Here is a 16,577-nt window from a genome sequence, read left to right on the forward strand (position 1 = left end):
TCGGGAAGTATTCAGAACACTTGACTTTTTCCACATTTTGTTACATTACAGCCTTATTCTAAAATTGATTAAATAAAAAAAGTTCCTCAGCAATTTACATACAGTACCCATGGAGTCTTCCCCAAAGAAGACTGCTGTAATCGCTGCCAAAGGTGCTTCAACAAAGTACCAAGTAAAGGGTCTGAATACTTATGTAAATGTAATATTTCCGTTTTTTTTCTTCTAAAAACCCTGTTTTTCGCTTTATCATTATGGGGTATTGTGTGTAGATTGATGATTTAATTTAATAACTTTTAGAATAAGGCTGTAACGTAACTAAATGTGGAACAAGTCCAGGGCTCTGAGTACTTTCTGAAGGCACTGTACGTGTTTGGGAGAGTCTCACCTTTCCACAGAGGGTCATATGAGCGTGTAGCCCAAAGTGTTGGGACGCTACAGGCAGAAGTTGGTAGATCGGCTGTACCGACTTCAGACGAGTCCCAAGACGCTCGTAGAGCAAAACAGAGAAATCCATGGTGTTCGTCTTTCTATAGAGCGGTCATAATAGTTTGTAGGCCAACCTGACGACTTTGTGCGAAGACCGATTTTCGTGATGTCTCATGGTCTGACAAACACCGCTCTAGCTTTGTCACCTTTCACTACAGCTGCGGAAGTGCAACATCGGCAGATACGGGGGATTGAGAAGCGTCCAATAGAACTAAACAAATATCTCTAGTTTAAACTGACAGATTTTTATGGGGATTAATGTGTTATGCTAATAAAATTTCCGCGGAGGCGCGGACATCGACTCTAGAGTTTTTTTTTTCAATCAAAGGGTTCATAATCTAGTCAATTCACCATTCCCTGTGTTCTGCTATCTGGTGGTAGCTTTACAGAGAACACTACAGGTTAAAAAGAATACTGCGCTCCGCAATGTTTTCATTCCATAATTCACACTGGTTGTTTTGTTGGATGTGCTTCGCAGAGTTTGGTGCCCCCTGGGTACTTGAGTGTTGTTGTTTTGTTGTCTCAGGACGCGGAGATGTGGAGTGATGCCATGCGGATCTGTAAAGAGTACCTCCCCAACAAACTGAGCGTCCTCCAAGAGGAGTACGAGAAGGAGGCTGCCAAGAAGGGCTCCCGGTGAGCAAAACACACAATAACACCTGTGTTTTTTTTTTACATCACATGTTCCTGGTTATTTTAACGTTTTAATAACTCTGTTTGTGGTCTTGGAGAGGCAGAGAAAATGTGTCTGAATGTTACATGTTAAACGAGAAGGAGAAGAAAGAAAGGGTTATGTACACACTGTTGTGATGTGGTCTGTTATTAATCTATATGCTCATTGGGTCGGTGCGTTATTAAAACATGGCAGCTTTTTATCCTAAATTAAATCCATAATGAGCAGCTAATTAAAGTGCAGACACGCAGCGCCTCTATCCGTCTCCGACCATCATTTCCCTGCTTTTAATGACTTGTGGGAAAACATCAAAGGCATGTCAAAAGGACAGGGGAAAAAAGGAAAGTAGGACATTTATTTTGCACAGTCTTCAGTTCAGGCCCCAATTGAGAGTAATTCGGCCCTCTTGTACTGTCAGTCATGCTCAATTGAGAGCCAGAACTCTCTAACACATGTTGCCTTTCACTTTGACTCTTGTCTCTGTCTTTAACATCACAAGGGTTGGGTTTGTAGCGCAGTGGAGGAGAGATCTAAGATTTTAACGGGGGGGAGTCTGTGTGCAGGGCACTGTGTAGAGCAGGGGTGTCAAAGAGACGGCCAACAAGGGGGTCCAATAGGGGGGTGAAAACAAACTCAATATACTTTAAAATGACTAAAACCAAACCGAAACGGTGTATAAATGATAATGGACCTACGTTCATACAGTTTCCTGAAAAATGTCCAGCTCGCTAATAATCACTGATGTGAAAACTAGACAGTCAGGGAGCATTAAAAAAAGATGGATAGAGGACCATTTTTTGCACGTTTTGACAGCGAGAAAACTTAACACATTTTCAGTGCGGCCATCCGGACCTCGATGAAGACCGAATGTGGCCCCCGGGGGCAAAATGTCTTGTATTTGCCTTCACAGTAGTGTCTTAGAATACTTCCTTAACTTTAACATCAACAGACATGTACAGTTTTATTTCTGTTCTTAGAATGGGCTTCCAAGACTTTCATTCCAGCTCTGTTATTCCCTACACATCCATCTGGTCCCTCGGTTGCTTAACAATGCAGCTCAGTTATAGTTAATTCATAGTGCCAAGGTTCTGTGTCTGTGTGTGTTCTGTGTGTGTGTGCAGAGGGGTTGAAGGCATGGTGGAGCAGGCCAAGGAATGGGAGCTGTCTGGGGAGTACGCCCGGGCTGTGGAGTGTTACCTCAAGGTCAAGGATTCCACCAACGGGCCCCTTATGGAGAAGTGCTGGATGAAGGTGCACAAAAGAACTCCACGACTTGCAATGAATGTCACTATAACCTAACCCAAACGTGCTGTCCTTACAAACCGACTGGTGTATGACACAAGCCTCTATCTTGTGGCCTTGGATGACTGTCGTGCCATATGATGTTCCCTGTGTGTTTCTGTGACCCAGAGTGGAGTGCCTCATTGTTTCCTGTGTATGTGACCTCCCATAGGCTGCTGAGTTGGCCATCAAGTTCTTGACCCAGGAGAGAGCTGTGGATGTCATCCACTCTGTGGGCCCTCGCCTCACCCAGCTCAGGAAGTACAGCGCTGTAAGTCACCACACACTTCCTGCTGTTGATCCCTCAATACTAACAGGCTTTTGATATTGATTATTTCGTGTTATTTTGTAAATGCATGGTTTTAGGCTGCTGTATGTCAACAGGTATGTGAAATTTTATTGGAAAAAATGCTTTTTAGAAAGTATATTATTATTGAGTGTAGCAGATAGGTATCCAACCAATGATTTTGTAGACAGGACTCCTGTGTCGCTGATACAAATATTTATTGGACAAAACTACATTCAGAAACAGCTTTTTATTAATCTAAAGGTGTGTGTGGAGGCCGTTCTGCCAACGGAAAGCGATGGTTTTGGTGCGAGTGTGTTGATTGAAAAAAAGACTTCCCCAAACCAAGGCGTCCATGTTTTATGCCTCGTCTCTGGCGTCCTTCAAGAAATCTTTTGAGATTCCAAATGTTTTATTTTCCTCAGGCGGCTGAGCTGTACCTCAACCTGGACCTCATTAAGGAAGCCATAGATGCATTCATTGAGGGAGAAGAATGGAACAAAGCCAAGAGAGTGGCCAAGGAGCTGGATCCAAGGTGAGCCTGTCGGCCAGGCCCACCACTACGGCTCTGCCTGGTCGCCCCTAACAACAAGCCTAGCTGGCTAGAATACCTCATCTGTCATTAGGCTACAGAAAGAGAAAACACACAGAGGCCTCACAGGCACCCGTCAGCTATTGCTGCCTCTTGAAAACAACACAAGGCCTAGGACAGAGGTAGCTCCAGACCTCCAGTTAATGAATGGGATGAGATTCCTGTTTCATCTATTCTGTATGTTACATTATAGTCATTTAGGATCTTATCCAGACTGAATGACAATAGCTAACTTTACAATGGTTTAGTTATTTATTGTACATTTTGTTGAAGCCTATTCGATTAGACAATGTGATTGCGAAATTCACACGGCTGTTGTCATGCTTGACTTAGCCTTGTCTCAACATCCCTGCTTGCTCCCACTATTTAATATGATGCCAGTCTCATTATGCTGCTTTAGTACAGTGCATTTGTGTTGTGATTTGTCTATCTGGGGGACTATTACATGGTTGCATTGCTTCTGTGTACCCCAGCTCCTGAACAGTCATCCTTCATAACAGAGGATAATTTACTTTCCTTCTACATTGTGTGTCTGTCCTAACGGCTCTGTCTGTTGGAGGCTTGAAACACTCAAAACATTCAACTCTATAGTCCTCATCATATACTGTAGCAGTTTTATTTGATTTCTTGATTGATTTGCCGTTTTCAAGCGCTTTGAGATTAAGTTAAATACCTTTTTTTAATCGTAATATATTCGTGTAGGTTTGAAGATTATGTGGACCAGCGATACAAAGAACACTTGAAAAACCAAGGCCAAGCAGATTCGGTAAGTAGCTACAATTGAACGATAATATGTATCGCAAATAATAAGCTGATTTCTCAGTCGTGCTTAGCAAGTACAGTATAACTTACAATATCAATTTTTTAGGAATAAGCTTGTGATTTTTGCGGTGGTGTACTGTTAAGACGTCCTATCATGCCACAGCGTATACCCACCTCTAATTCCTCAACTCTCCCTGCCTCGTCCTGCTCTGCCCCCCTACTGTTGGTAGGAGATCATTGAGATGGTGGCCTATATTCCATCCACTCAGAAATTAGAGCTGAATAACAAAATGGATCCACAGTCCTTGTTCTCTTTGTTTTGGCACATCAATGTGGCTCAGTAGCACTGATGTCTCTAGTTGAATAAGGAAGACTGCCTGCTGAAAAGAGAATGGCATATTTCGAGGGACTGTGCGTATTGTCTACATAATGCACCAAGACTTCATAATGTGGATGTTTGTAACCATCAGGCTGGTTTTGAGACGCGTTTCAGAAAGCAGACTATTACAAGGCTTCATACCATTACCTTATAAAACTACCAAATGTCCTTCTGTAGTAGTGTTTCTAGATAAGTGTATACTCTTAACCACTAAATGGTGATCTTCTCTGGTTTTAGCTGGTAGGAGTGGATGTCATGGCAGCTCTGGACATGTATGCTGAGAGAGGCCAATGGGAGAAGTGCATAGAGACGGCTTGCAAACAAGTACTGTGTCTACCGTCAACACGAAATTGTCTTTCATCCTTTTCGCTGTATCTTCAGTTTCATTCCCTTACTGGTTTTATTTCTGTAATATTTGTAGAGTTACAAAATCCTCCACAAGTATGTGGCCCTGTACGCCACCCACCTGATCAAAGAGGGCCGTGCAGAAAAGGCCCTGAATCTGTACGCCCAGCACGGAGCCCCAGCCAACCCACAGAATTTCAACATCTACAAGAGGATGTTCCTGGACCTGCTGAACCTGCTGGGTAGAGACAGCGCTGAGTCCTTCCGCATGTGGGCTGACCTGAGAGACGTCATGCTTCTGCTGGTGAGTACAGGACCAGAGAGAGACAGGGGACTATAGTGACAGTATCTGGTCACAGTGTATAATGTTATATATTTGATGTGTATGGGTCCTTTTTTCATGGTCTCGTTGTCTAATCTGTTTGCAGTGTGAGAACCTGACCAAGTCTTCGGATGCCAACTCTCCTGCCCACGAAGAATTTGAGCAGATGCTGCTGATCTCTCACTACTACGCCATGCGATCCGCTGCCAACGGGGTTGACCTGGTATACATACTGTACTCATCTTTTATTTTACTCAGCCTGTTTTTGTATAGTATTAGCTGTGGTACACACTCACATCCCCCATCACTCTTCTCTCCATCCCTCCAGGTCAGCGTGGCTGCCAAGCTGTCCATTTCCCTGCTGCGCCACACGGAGCTCATCCCAGCTGACAAGGCCTTCTACGAGGCAGGCATGGCTGCCAGGGTAAGATAACTGCTCATATGAGCCTCAGCCAATCACGGGAAGCAGAGAGGGGCTTGGGGGGGTTGGTGTTGCTAGCCCCATGGGAAATATTCGGCTCAATGTCCCCTGAGTCTGTCTGTGCTCCAGGTAGACCCATTGGAGGGGTTATGAATAATTTTGTGCCTAAACTGCATTGTGAAGTAGCCTATCGTCCCACGTTCAAAATGAAATGATTTGTGGAAATGTAAAATCTGTTTTTTTCAACTTCATTATTGGCATTTAGTTGTGAATGTCAGGTTGATGATGATAAATGTGATTCTCTCTACAGGCTTTGGGCTGGGAGAACATGGCCTTTATTTTCCTCAACCGCTTCCTGGATCTGTCTGATGTGAGTCTCCACCCAGCTTTACCTGAGGGGGTTTCACCTCAGCGTTAACTGAGGGGGTTTCACCTCAGCTTTACCTGAGGGGGTTTCACCTCAGCGTTAACTGAGGGGGTTTCACCTCAGTGTTAACTGAGGGGGTTTCACCTCAGCTTTACCTAGAGCTACAGACTATTTCATTGAGCATAAAATCTTCACAAGTAGCTTATATGATCTATAGCAATATAGATTTCATCATAACAACAGTGGTATGAGTAACTATCCCACATCACATTTCTGCTTTATCCATTGTGTTTTAATTATATTGTTTGAAGAAGAGATAGTGAGTGAATGTTGTCTTGGTGGCTGTTGTCTGTGTTGTGGTGTTTCCAGGGGATAGAGGAAGGAAACTTAGATACTCTGGACCACTCTGATTTCCAAGACACTGACATCCCCTTCGAGGTTCCTTTCCCTGCTAAGCTACACGTCACTGTAAGGCACAAATTGATTTTTTGCTGTGTCATTATAATGTCTTATAACATGACAGGTCTGTAATGTTGTGGTCATGTGACTGCCCTGTGCCAGTGTTAGTTTGATAGCTCTATATCATTGTGTGGTTATATTGTTGGCTTTGCTATGTAACTATATAATGACTGTGTGTAATGATGCTGTACTGGGACTATCCTGTGACAATAGGCTGCGATTGTATTATTATGAGGCTGTTGTTGATCTTGTTGTCGTGTCCCAGGATGCCCAGCGTGAGGAGATCCGTGACTGGGTGTTGACGGTGTCCATGGACCAGCGGGTGGAGCAGGTGCTGCCCAAAGACGAAAGAGACACCTACGAAGCCTCTTTACTGGCAGCAAACACGGGCATCCGCTCCCTGCCCTGCGTCATCACAGGTAGGTGGGAGAACCCCCCCTACAGAGCACCTTACCCTCTCCCGTCTCTATTGCATTACCCTGGTGTCTGGGACTGTACCATATCTACTCCAGGGGCGTGAAAAGTCTTGGTGGGTTTGTATGAGGGGGCAATTACTGGAGAGTCTTTTACCTTGGATAATTATTTCATAATTGCCATGTTATTACTGTTATTTGCTTGCATTCACATGGTTTCATATGAACCCCAACATATGTGGTTCTTCAACCTATCTAGTTGATGGGAGGTGAGAGTGTATACTGTACTGGTAGGCAGAGCAGAGGTGCTGTCCAGGGTGCTGACTCCTGCTTGCTCAGAGGAGGCCTGCGCCAAACCTAAATGACAGAGTGAAAAGAAGGAAGCCTGTACAGAATACAAATATTCCAAAACATGCATCCTGTTTGCAGTAATGAACTAAAGTAAAACTGCAAAAAATGTAGGTAAGAAATTAACTTTTTGTCCTGAATATGTGTTGTGTTGGGGCAAATCCAACACAACACATCACTGAGTACCACTATTCATATTTTCAAGCATTGTGGTGGCGGCATCATGTTATGGGTGTGCTTGTCATCGGCAAGGGTGGTTTTTTTAGGATAAAAATTATTGAAATAGAGCTAAACACAGGCAAAATCCTAGAGGGAAACCTGGTTCAGTCTGCATTCCAACAAACACTGAGAGACAAATTCACCTTTCAGCAGGACAATAACCTAAAACACAAGGCCAAATCTACACTGTTGGTTGGTTACCAAGACGACATGGAATGTTCCTCCGTGGTCTGATTACAGTTTTGACTTAAATGGGCTTAAATCTGTGGCAAGACTTGAAAATGGCCTTCTAGAAATTATCAACAACCAACTTGACAGAGCTTGAAGAATGTTTTTCAATAATAATGTGCAAATATTGTCTAATCCAGGTGTCCAAAGCTCTTAGAGACTTACCCAGAAAGACTCACAACTGAAATCGCTGCCAAAAGTGATTCTAACATGTATTGAAATAGCAGAACATGTATTGAAAAAAATATTTCATCCATTTTGAATTCAGGCTGTAACATAACAAAATGTGGAATAAGTGAAGGGGTATGAATACTTTCTGAAGGCGGTGTCACTGACAAGACACAGTGGCGTATAACCGCTAGTTTACAGAGATGCAGTGCTATCCAGAGATACAGGGACAGACTGGTCTCCCACAACACCCAGAGGAGTGTGTTGTGTTCATGGAGGCAGTTAACAGACCCACGTACGATGGCAGATCTGTTAATTGGTTGACTATTAATATGAATGCAATCATAATGAAAGCTCTCTCTCTATGCAACCCAGGCTATCCGGTCCTGCGGAATAAGATTGAGTTCAAAGGACCTGGCAAGGCAGCAAACAAGGATGACTGGAATAAATTCATAATGGCCACAAAAGTAAGGAGTTTTTTTTGTTAGCTCTGGAGTCTACATAACTGTGCTTGTTACCTCCTCTGCTGATTTAACTGCTAGTCCATCAGCCCTTAACCACATGAAACACTTGGTTTGATTTATTATGAATCCACATTTTTGATTACGGGCACTCACACAGGTTTAGAATGTTACACTGTGTAGAGTTGAGTCTTAGGGGCCAGAGATCAGCCCATTTCATTTCAGTGTGTTTCATCATCCTTCCTGTGTGTGATTTGGATTGCGGAAGTGTGATTAGTTAAATGGACTAATGTCCACAAACAGAGATTTAAAGACCCACTTTTTGCATGTATGCCTGCTCGCATGCACACAGAGGCACAAATACACACTTGCACGCGCACATACACACTCACACACATACAGTCTTCGTTGTGGTTCCCTGTATGTGTGTGATCTGATATGTGATTAGCTGGTCTGTGTGTGTCCTCCTCCCAGACCACTCACAGCCCGGAGTGCCAGGATGTGCTGAAGTTTGTGAGTCAGTGGTGTGGAGGGCTCCCCGCTTCCGGCTTCTCCTTCCACTGACAGGACCAGGCTGCTGAAAACTTAATCTCCGCCCAGTGTACCACACACCAGCGTACCCAACAGTAACTTACCATCTGCTCAGAGCCACCGCCTTCTCTGAATTATTGAATCCATCCTCGCTCCTCTCCTTCTCCATCTCTGATTCGGTTTTAGTGTTAAACAGTTCACATTATTCCATAACGATAGACTGATATGAGATGACCTGCTGTGTTACTGCTTCATTCATTTCTACAGTGCTGACATCAGCGCAGTCCGTACCGGCCTCCCATTGGTTACTTAGCCCCTGGTGCCAGGTTCCTGTGTCTATATCATTCAGCAGAAAAGTCCTCCTCTATTCTTTGTGACCTTTGTGATGTGTGTATCTATGTTTGAGTTTTTCATTCCCATTTTCTCTTATGCTCCTGGTAGTGTAGGAGGAATAGGGTAGGCTACAATCAACGTGTGTGTTTCTATTTAGTTGAGAGACTTTAAAGGTGATGTATCTTCATAATCAGAAGTGCTGTTATCTGTAATTAGTGTTCTTTGTTCTGTGTTTCTGGATGATAGGAGAATTTATCATAATGCACTTTAGAATACTGTATTGGCTTTATGTATTGTTGGTTTATATGCAGTTTTGAATGTATTTCATATGTTGGAAATATAGTTAAATAAAAAAATATTCTGAACCAATTTCTTCTTTATTAGACTTCTAATATAAGTAAATGTATGTCTACCTGGGAAATGACTATACCATTAGGCCCCATTGTTTTTGCTCATTTAGTTTGTGTTCCCATCCAAATACGGATCATTGACTTCTTCCCAACATAATATAAATATATTTTTATGAACATTTTTATTTTAAGAGATTTCAAGTGCTTGTGTGAAAATGATAAATTCACAGAACCCATGGGCAGGTCTTCTTGCATTGAGTGTATGTATCTCCTCAGAAAGATAGCACTGAGATATCGTCTTTGTCCAAATCTTTCAGGGAACCCACCCTATGTTTGTCTTCATACGTGACAATGTTTTTTTTCCACAGCATCTTTCTATGTTGGTTATTTGTTTAGGCAGCCTACCAATTTATCATCCATACAAATTCTTCCAGAAAACCTATGGTATGTTATAACTGTTCCGTCCCAAATTATCTGATTTTTTAATTAGATTAGCCTATACAAAAAAACTATAACCCGCGCCTATAAAGGTTGAATTAAATACAGGCTTATCCTACCTCAATGCAGTGCGTAAAACCATACACAGTGTACTTTTACGCACCGTCAAATGTGTTTCTCACAGTGCCTCCTCAGTTAAGCTACTTCCAAAAATAAAAAAGAACGCCTAGTTCACCAAATTTTGCAATCAGTGTCCGCTCTAAGTTGGGCTATTAGGTGTTTGAGGCCTAAAAATTCAGAAAAGCGTTGAAGAAACTGAGGCACATTCAACTATTCCGTATAGGCCCAATTTCATATTGGCTGCATGAATATGGACTGAACTGTCTCAGATATTGCCTGCATATTTAGAATTATACATAACGTTCCTTTTGTCACAATATGTTTTAATTGAAAGTCAATACAGCGTCCCGTGTCATATACCAAACACATATCCACATGTTTTTAAGTTGCCTAGGCCTAATTAGAAATCAGTGCATTGGAATAACTTTTTTTTGCCCAAAATGAAATGGGCCTAATGTGATACATAGAGGCATGTCAGGCCTGTGTAAAATGTTACTATCAAATTGGCATATGGACATTTTACATAATTTGATGCAATATTTTCTTCATCTGTTTTAAATATGATAGAGTGGCAGCCTAGGCCTAGTCTTTGTTTTTTCTTACGAAAAGCATCTGAAATCTGAAATCCCGTGTTAAAATAACCATACATTTTTATTGCAAAGAAACCGAATAAACTAGCATAAAAACAACTTAAATTGTGTCCATTCTGACGCTTACATTTTAACAGTCTTCATGCTATATTATAGATATGTTAAATTTGAATAGCCTGCATGAATAATATTTTTTTCAACCAAACGCGCTCATTGCTTTGAAATTGGTATTAGTACTAGGAGTTATTATCTCAAACTACAATAATCAGAACTTTTTACCCGTCGGTATTGTTGTACTTGTAATCACTCTTTGTGGGTTTATTTATGAATAGAAAGGCCTAGAGGTAAAACATAAACGAAACAAAGTATAAAAAACATACATTTTTTCCTGTTTTCCTGGAGTCCTTTTCAGAGGAACCCTTAATTAGGCTCACGTTCACACCATATTGCATGGAAAAATGGCAAATTTACAAATGTAGGTTATGCTCCTTCGTTTGATTTGCCTGCAAAAAGATACCTGGCGTCAACATTGAATTTCTCTTAATTCAGAATCTGTCGAAAGGAAAAATACTATAAATGACAGATTTATTAAACGTAATACAAGCTATGCCACTATTTACGTTTGTGATAATGCACTTTACCACCAGAAACATTTCAGGAATGTTGTCAGAAATATAGAAAATGAGTTGCATTATGCAAATGTTAACTGTCAGCATTCTGCATTGCAGTTTGACAAACCATTTTATAGTTTCACATTTGTGGATTGTCTGAACATAGCGCAAAAAAGGTAAACTGATGCGTAATTTATGTGGTTTAACAAAATATATTCTTAACATTATTTTGTGCATTGTGAGATTTTATTGCCAACAGATTGGTATACAACAATAATCATATAATAGCAGAACATTGCAAAATGTGCATGCATGCACAACGTAATCCACATAATCCACAACCCTTTTGTGAATCTCTGCTGATATGAGAGAATTTAATCACTGCGTTTTGCATGGCTGAAAAGGTCGTTCGTATCACATAACTGCACAATTCCTCTTACTCTGACCTGAAACATGTAAGACAAATGCCTACTCTATTCTATTTGACATGCACTGCTAGGCCGCACTATTTCCTCCACACGAATTGTCAATGATGTCCTGATTTCTACTGTGAATTTGCTTTTACGCATCTCAGGTTGACCATACATCACGAAAAACGTTGTGCACATTCATGTGTTTGCTTCTTTCTTTCCATTATATGAAGTTATGCAATCCATTTCCCAGGCCTTCACTTAATATTGTCATGTTAATTTGCGTTTTATTACCATCCAGAGTCACTTCTATAGCTTCTACGTGTCCCAGTGAGGAAACCATAAAGATCTACATTTTCCTACTCCACCCTTATCCGCAAGACGCAGCGTGCTCCCTTCTATGGATGATATTTCACCTCGACTTTACAGCAGGCTATAGCAGAGAATTGAATGGCGCGCTCCAATCGCTTCCTGCAAAATGGCTAACACAACGCACATGAAAGAACCTTCAATAAATAAATGTCAATTTTGGAAGTATGAGGCTTGTCTGACGACCCATTATAACGACAAAACATTTAACGCACACTCAACGAACATCTCGATGATATGTACCCTCTCTCTTGGCATTCACCGCGTGCCTTAATTGTATGGTCATTTAAATCAAGGTCCGCTGTGAACACGAGGAGAGACCGGGCCCTTTTAGTCTTTCTCTGTGTCAGTGTAACAGCGTAGCTACTGTACAGGGGCATCTGCCTGACGAGTTTCAGTGCGCGTGAGGAGGGAAACCTTGAAAGCAGCGATCTTGCACCAATATGTTCGACTACGTATTTCACCAGCTGTCGAAGGGTCTTATCCAATAAAGTAATGGGCGTGCATTGTCATTCACTGTGGCATTACTGTTACCCCTTGTCATTCACTGTGGCATTACTGTTACCCCTTGCGGGGGTAAAGATGCGGGTGGACTGGACAAATAATAAGACTAAACTCTACTGATAAGATAAAAAGACACACAAATAACTGTTATGTCATATTACATTAGCCTGAATATCCTGGCAGTGGTAACCTCCCGAGTGCCTGAGATGTAGGCCTAGCCTATTTTATTATTTATCTTGGATATAGATGGCGAGATCCATGGTGCAACGAACGCCAGGCCCAAGTGACAGCAGCGAAAAGACAGGGTTTGCTGGTTTGCTGCAGTCGGTCCTGTTGCTAAACTCCCACAAAAAAAATAGAAGAGGGCCCATCTGGCTTCTCATCAGCTTTGTCAAGTCTTGCATACGTTAAAATACTAATGACCTAGATAGCTCATGCACAATGCAGCAGAGGTAGGGGGGGGGGGGGGGGGGGGGGGGGCTGGTTAGGACTGGTTAGGAGAGTCATCCCCTCCTTTTGTGGGGGTCGGGCGGGCTGGGTTAGGATGTGGAGGGACTGAACGCTCCTGCATCATAAGGGGGTACGCTCAATATTGAATAAATACAGTGGGAGATACAATTTTGCAAAGCTGACATACACACACATTGGTTTTGGGGATAAACAGAAGCCATATTGACAAAATCAAGAATACATTGTCACGTAACGGAGAAGGTGCTAAATGTAAAGAATATAGGCTAGTCTATATAACAACAATCCCATTTTTAGTAGGCCTAATAGCACTTTATTTAGGCTACAAAAAGAACGAAAAGCATGCATATTTAGCCTACATAGGCCTAAGGTCTATGCGGATTTAAATTAGTTGTTCGCCCTTTACAAAAACAGAATAGTGTATCAAAACGCAGAGGAAAACATATATTTTTACATTGCAACAATTCAGCGGAACAACTTACAGAAATGCCTTGCCGAGATGCCTTTACAATCAACTCTCATTTCCCCCAAACCAACATCAAAACAGTCCGTACATCCGGTTGGGTACCAAGGATGATCTCCTCCGCTGATGATGCTGAACAAAAATGTCCTGTGACATCGATTCTGCTGTATTGTCTGCGCGCTGCAAAAGGTGGAAATTGGTGCCATGACGAAAACACCCATATATTCCACTGATTGTGCTCTAAAAGACCCTCCGGACCTGTTCAAAAGATGGGCAAAATGCTAAAAGGATAGGCTACATCTAAGCGACACACTGAGAGGAGAGAGCTTTGGTGCAGTCTGGAGGCAGAGCCAGCCGAGACTGTCATGCAAAAGCGTCTGATGCAAAGAGCCATCTGACAGAGAGGAGGAGAGCAACCCAGTTTATCATCGCCGTGCACAGCTTAAAGCGCGGTCCCCCTGCTCCTCTCCCTTGTGCTGTTCATCCACTTCTCATATGAGAATTATTCAGAGGGGAAGAGGTAGCATCTGCCGGTTTACTAAACAAATCGGAGGGGTTTCGAAATGGGACGCTCCAACTCCCCTTTTCCCTCACTCTTGTAATTTACATTACCGAGATTACCAGTTTAGCTATACACCTTGCAATATGCATAAGGACAATAGACATGTTGTTGGGCAGAAAAATACACCCAATTGCCCCAATCATTACATTTAGCATTGACATCATTTTTTCTGCTGACAATAAATTTACCATCGACGTGTGAAAACAAATGTGATATTCGAATTCGTTTTTATAGGTAACATTTTCAATTAGCACGAAAGTCTACCGTACGAAATATATGTAAGCCAAACCATAATATATAGGTTGTCTAATGGTATAACCACGAATAAGTGTAGGCATAGCCTGATATGGCCAAAGTCTGTCCTTTTTAACAAAATCTGGAAGAATGAAGTCACCATCTCTCTCGACTATATCTCGGCTCTTGCGGAATGTACAATTATCAAACTGCACATTTGCCTGGTCGAATAATGAATTATATATGTTTCTCAAGACCTGTGTCCATGTAGGCCTATACCGTTGTATTTTCATACTCGTCCAATCATATGTTAAATAAATATTTAGCTAACATGGCGAGAAACCTTCATGAAGTTTTGGGAATCAAAATATGCCCACCCCAAATGGTACGTCTCCATATGGCCTGTCATCTGTTCGTTCTCTCCCCCAACCCCCCACCCGTCCTGTCCTGTCCGGTCCCATACGAAGCGCATTGATTTATTGTGATTCTTTCGTTATTCATTCGAACGTTGAATTAAATGACAAAATATTTTTTTCGTTAAAAAAATAACAATGTATGCATAGTCCGAATAGGAGCTATCCATGATAAGATACATTGAACTACATTGAAAAGGATCCGGCTTAATTGCGTTACGAATAATGCACATTCAAATATCAATGTTCTACTATTTTCAATAATGTCTGTAATATAATGCATCAGCGGCTCAGCCTAAGGCGGTAGCGCACTGCAGAACAAAGGCGACGTTGTAGTCTAGCTGCACCATACACCCAGACCTATTCAGTTCTAAAGTGAACACCCGTGCATCTGCCTGCATTTGGTTGAGGTCACCAGAGGTCTCCTTATCCCCCTCTCACGCTGCAATATTATTACCCAAAGGGTCGTCTGCCGGACGCGTGCCTCCCGTGAGCAGATTCGACGCGCAGTGAACTCCAGATGGCCTGTAGGGTAAACAAAGCTCTGCAATCCACCCCTTTATGCTGACCTATATTACCGAGTAATGGATAAAGCCTATCTAGACCTTCCATGCGGGCAAAAAGGCCAAACAATCCAGCGAGTCCCGCAGTGAAACGGAGCAGCGGCGTTTAGGCCTGCAGGCGAAAATAGGGTACACAGAATGTGTACATTATATTGGTGTTGAATTGAAGACTACCGTGACTTCGGTCACACAAGACAGGTGCATTTACCATATCCTTTATGCATCATCATCACGTTTTCAACGATGTGGAAATATGCCAATGTGATCGCGACGTGACGCAATGCTATTCAGTTTTATAAAGCCTATATACAGCCGTAAAGGTTTTCTGATTTCACAAATGAAAGACACAATGGTCTCAGCTAGAGCGTCAACATCGATCTCCACAGACAATCCTTTTCTCAACCCCAAGCATCTGTGCACGCCATGGCTAACTGTACTTTCCATAAACAAAATGTTTCACGTAATTATGTGTTGGTTTGTGACAAAACTCATGTACATGTATGTTTTAATGCAATTGTTTATTATTTGTGATTTTACTTTACATGAGATAATTCTCATGTAAAACAGGTGCTAAGTAGAACCATACAGAGTTCTTCGGTTTGTCCCCATCGGGAACCTTTTTGTTGCTGGGTAGAACCCTTTACAGATGCTTTTTCAAATAACCCCCTGTATTTGGTTCTACCTAGAACCATTTTATAATCTAAAGGTTCTTCCTAGAACCGTCAATAAAAGGGTCTTCCTAGAAAAATCTATTCTGTTCTACCAGCCTTATTAGCCTTTAAAATGACATGATTTATGACAATACATTACATATATCATAAGGCCTTAATTTTGGGGTCTGGTCATACCCTAACACAGTGTTGTTAGGAATCTCCTAGTTTACTGGCCATATCAGACCTGCAAGTCACATTTTGCTGGCTTGCAAAGTGATGTGTGATTCCTATTATAATCTGGCCAGAGTTAGGATATACAACCAGTGGAATTGTTAATCACCTGCAAACTACATTTAAAATAACTGCCAGGGTAGGGAAGATAGAACACTGAGACTACCTCAATCATCTAAACTCAAACAACCATTTCAGTAACGGGAGTAATAAATCCAATTACTAACCGATTGGATTAGTTTAGAAAATGTTATGTTATTTATTATTGTGTAGCATTAAATAAGTCAACCACTCAATGTACATGCAAAAACACAGATGTTACAGTAAAACAAACAATTCTGAAAATCTCAATGCAATAGAGCATGCTGGGAAATATTATATATTGTTCTTTACAGAATCCTTCTTGTCTTCCAAATAATCATCAAATAACCCTTTCTTCCAAAAACAGTTCTTAGGACGTTAAAGGTTTTAGGTAGAACCCTTTGGCTTACAAAGAACCATTGTCTTACAAAAAGGGTTCTTCA

General features: G+C 41.7%; 1 protein-coding gene across 1 annotated transcript in view; it reads left to right on the forward strand.

The window, feature by feature from the left end:
* The window catches only part of ift172 (intraflagellar transport 172), a 28,851-nt gene extending 19,408 nt beyond the window's left edge, over nt 1-9,443 (forward strand). The window contains exons 34-47 of the mRNA XM_031800568.1: nt 1,013-1,122; nt 2,281-2,410; nt 2,613-2,711; nt 3,152-3,261; nt 4,021-4,084; nt 4,697-4,783; nt 4,881-5,108; nt 5,233-5,349; nt 5,455-5,550; nt 5,858-5,917; nt 6,284-6,382; nt 6,639-6,792; nt 8,125-8,216; nt 8,685-9,443. Of these exons, the coding sequence (XP_031656428.1) occupies nt 1,013-1,122; nt 2,281-2,410; nt 2,613-2,711; nt 3,152-3,261; nt 4,021-4,084; nt 4,697-4,783; nt 4,881-5,108; nt 5,233-5,349; nt 5,455-5,550; nt 5,858-5,917; nt 6,284-6,382; nt 6,639-6,792; nt 8,125-8,216; nt 8,685-8,774 (1,536 nt within the window). The 3' untranslated portion in view covers nt 8,775-9,443. The remainder of the gene's footprint in view (nt 1-1,012; nt 1,123-2,280; nt 2,411-2,612; nt 2,712-3,151; nt 3,262-4,020; nt 4,085-4,696; nt 4,784-4,880; nt 5,109-5,232; nt 5,350-5,454; nt 5,551-5,857; nt 5,918-6,283; nt 6,383-6,638; nt 6,793-8,124; nt 8,217-8,684) is intronic.
* Nucleotides 9,444-16,577: the final 7,134 nt, after the last annotated feature.

This window comes from Oncorhynchus kisutch, linkage group LG21 (assembly GCF_002021735.2).
Source record: "Oncorhynchus kisutch isolate 150728-3 linkage group LG21, Okis_V2, whole genome shotgun sequence".
Classification (NCBI taxonomy): Eukaryota; Metazoa; Chordata; class Actinopteri; order Salmoniformes; family Salmonidae; genus Oncorhynchus; species Oncorhynchus kisutch.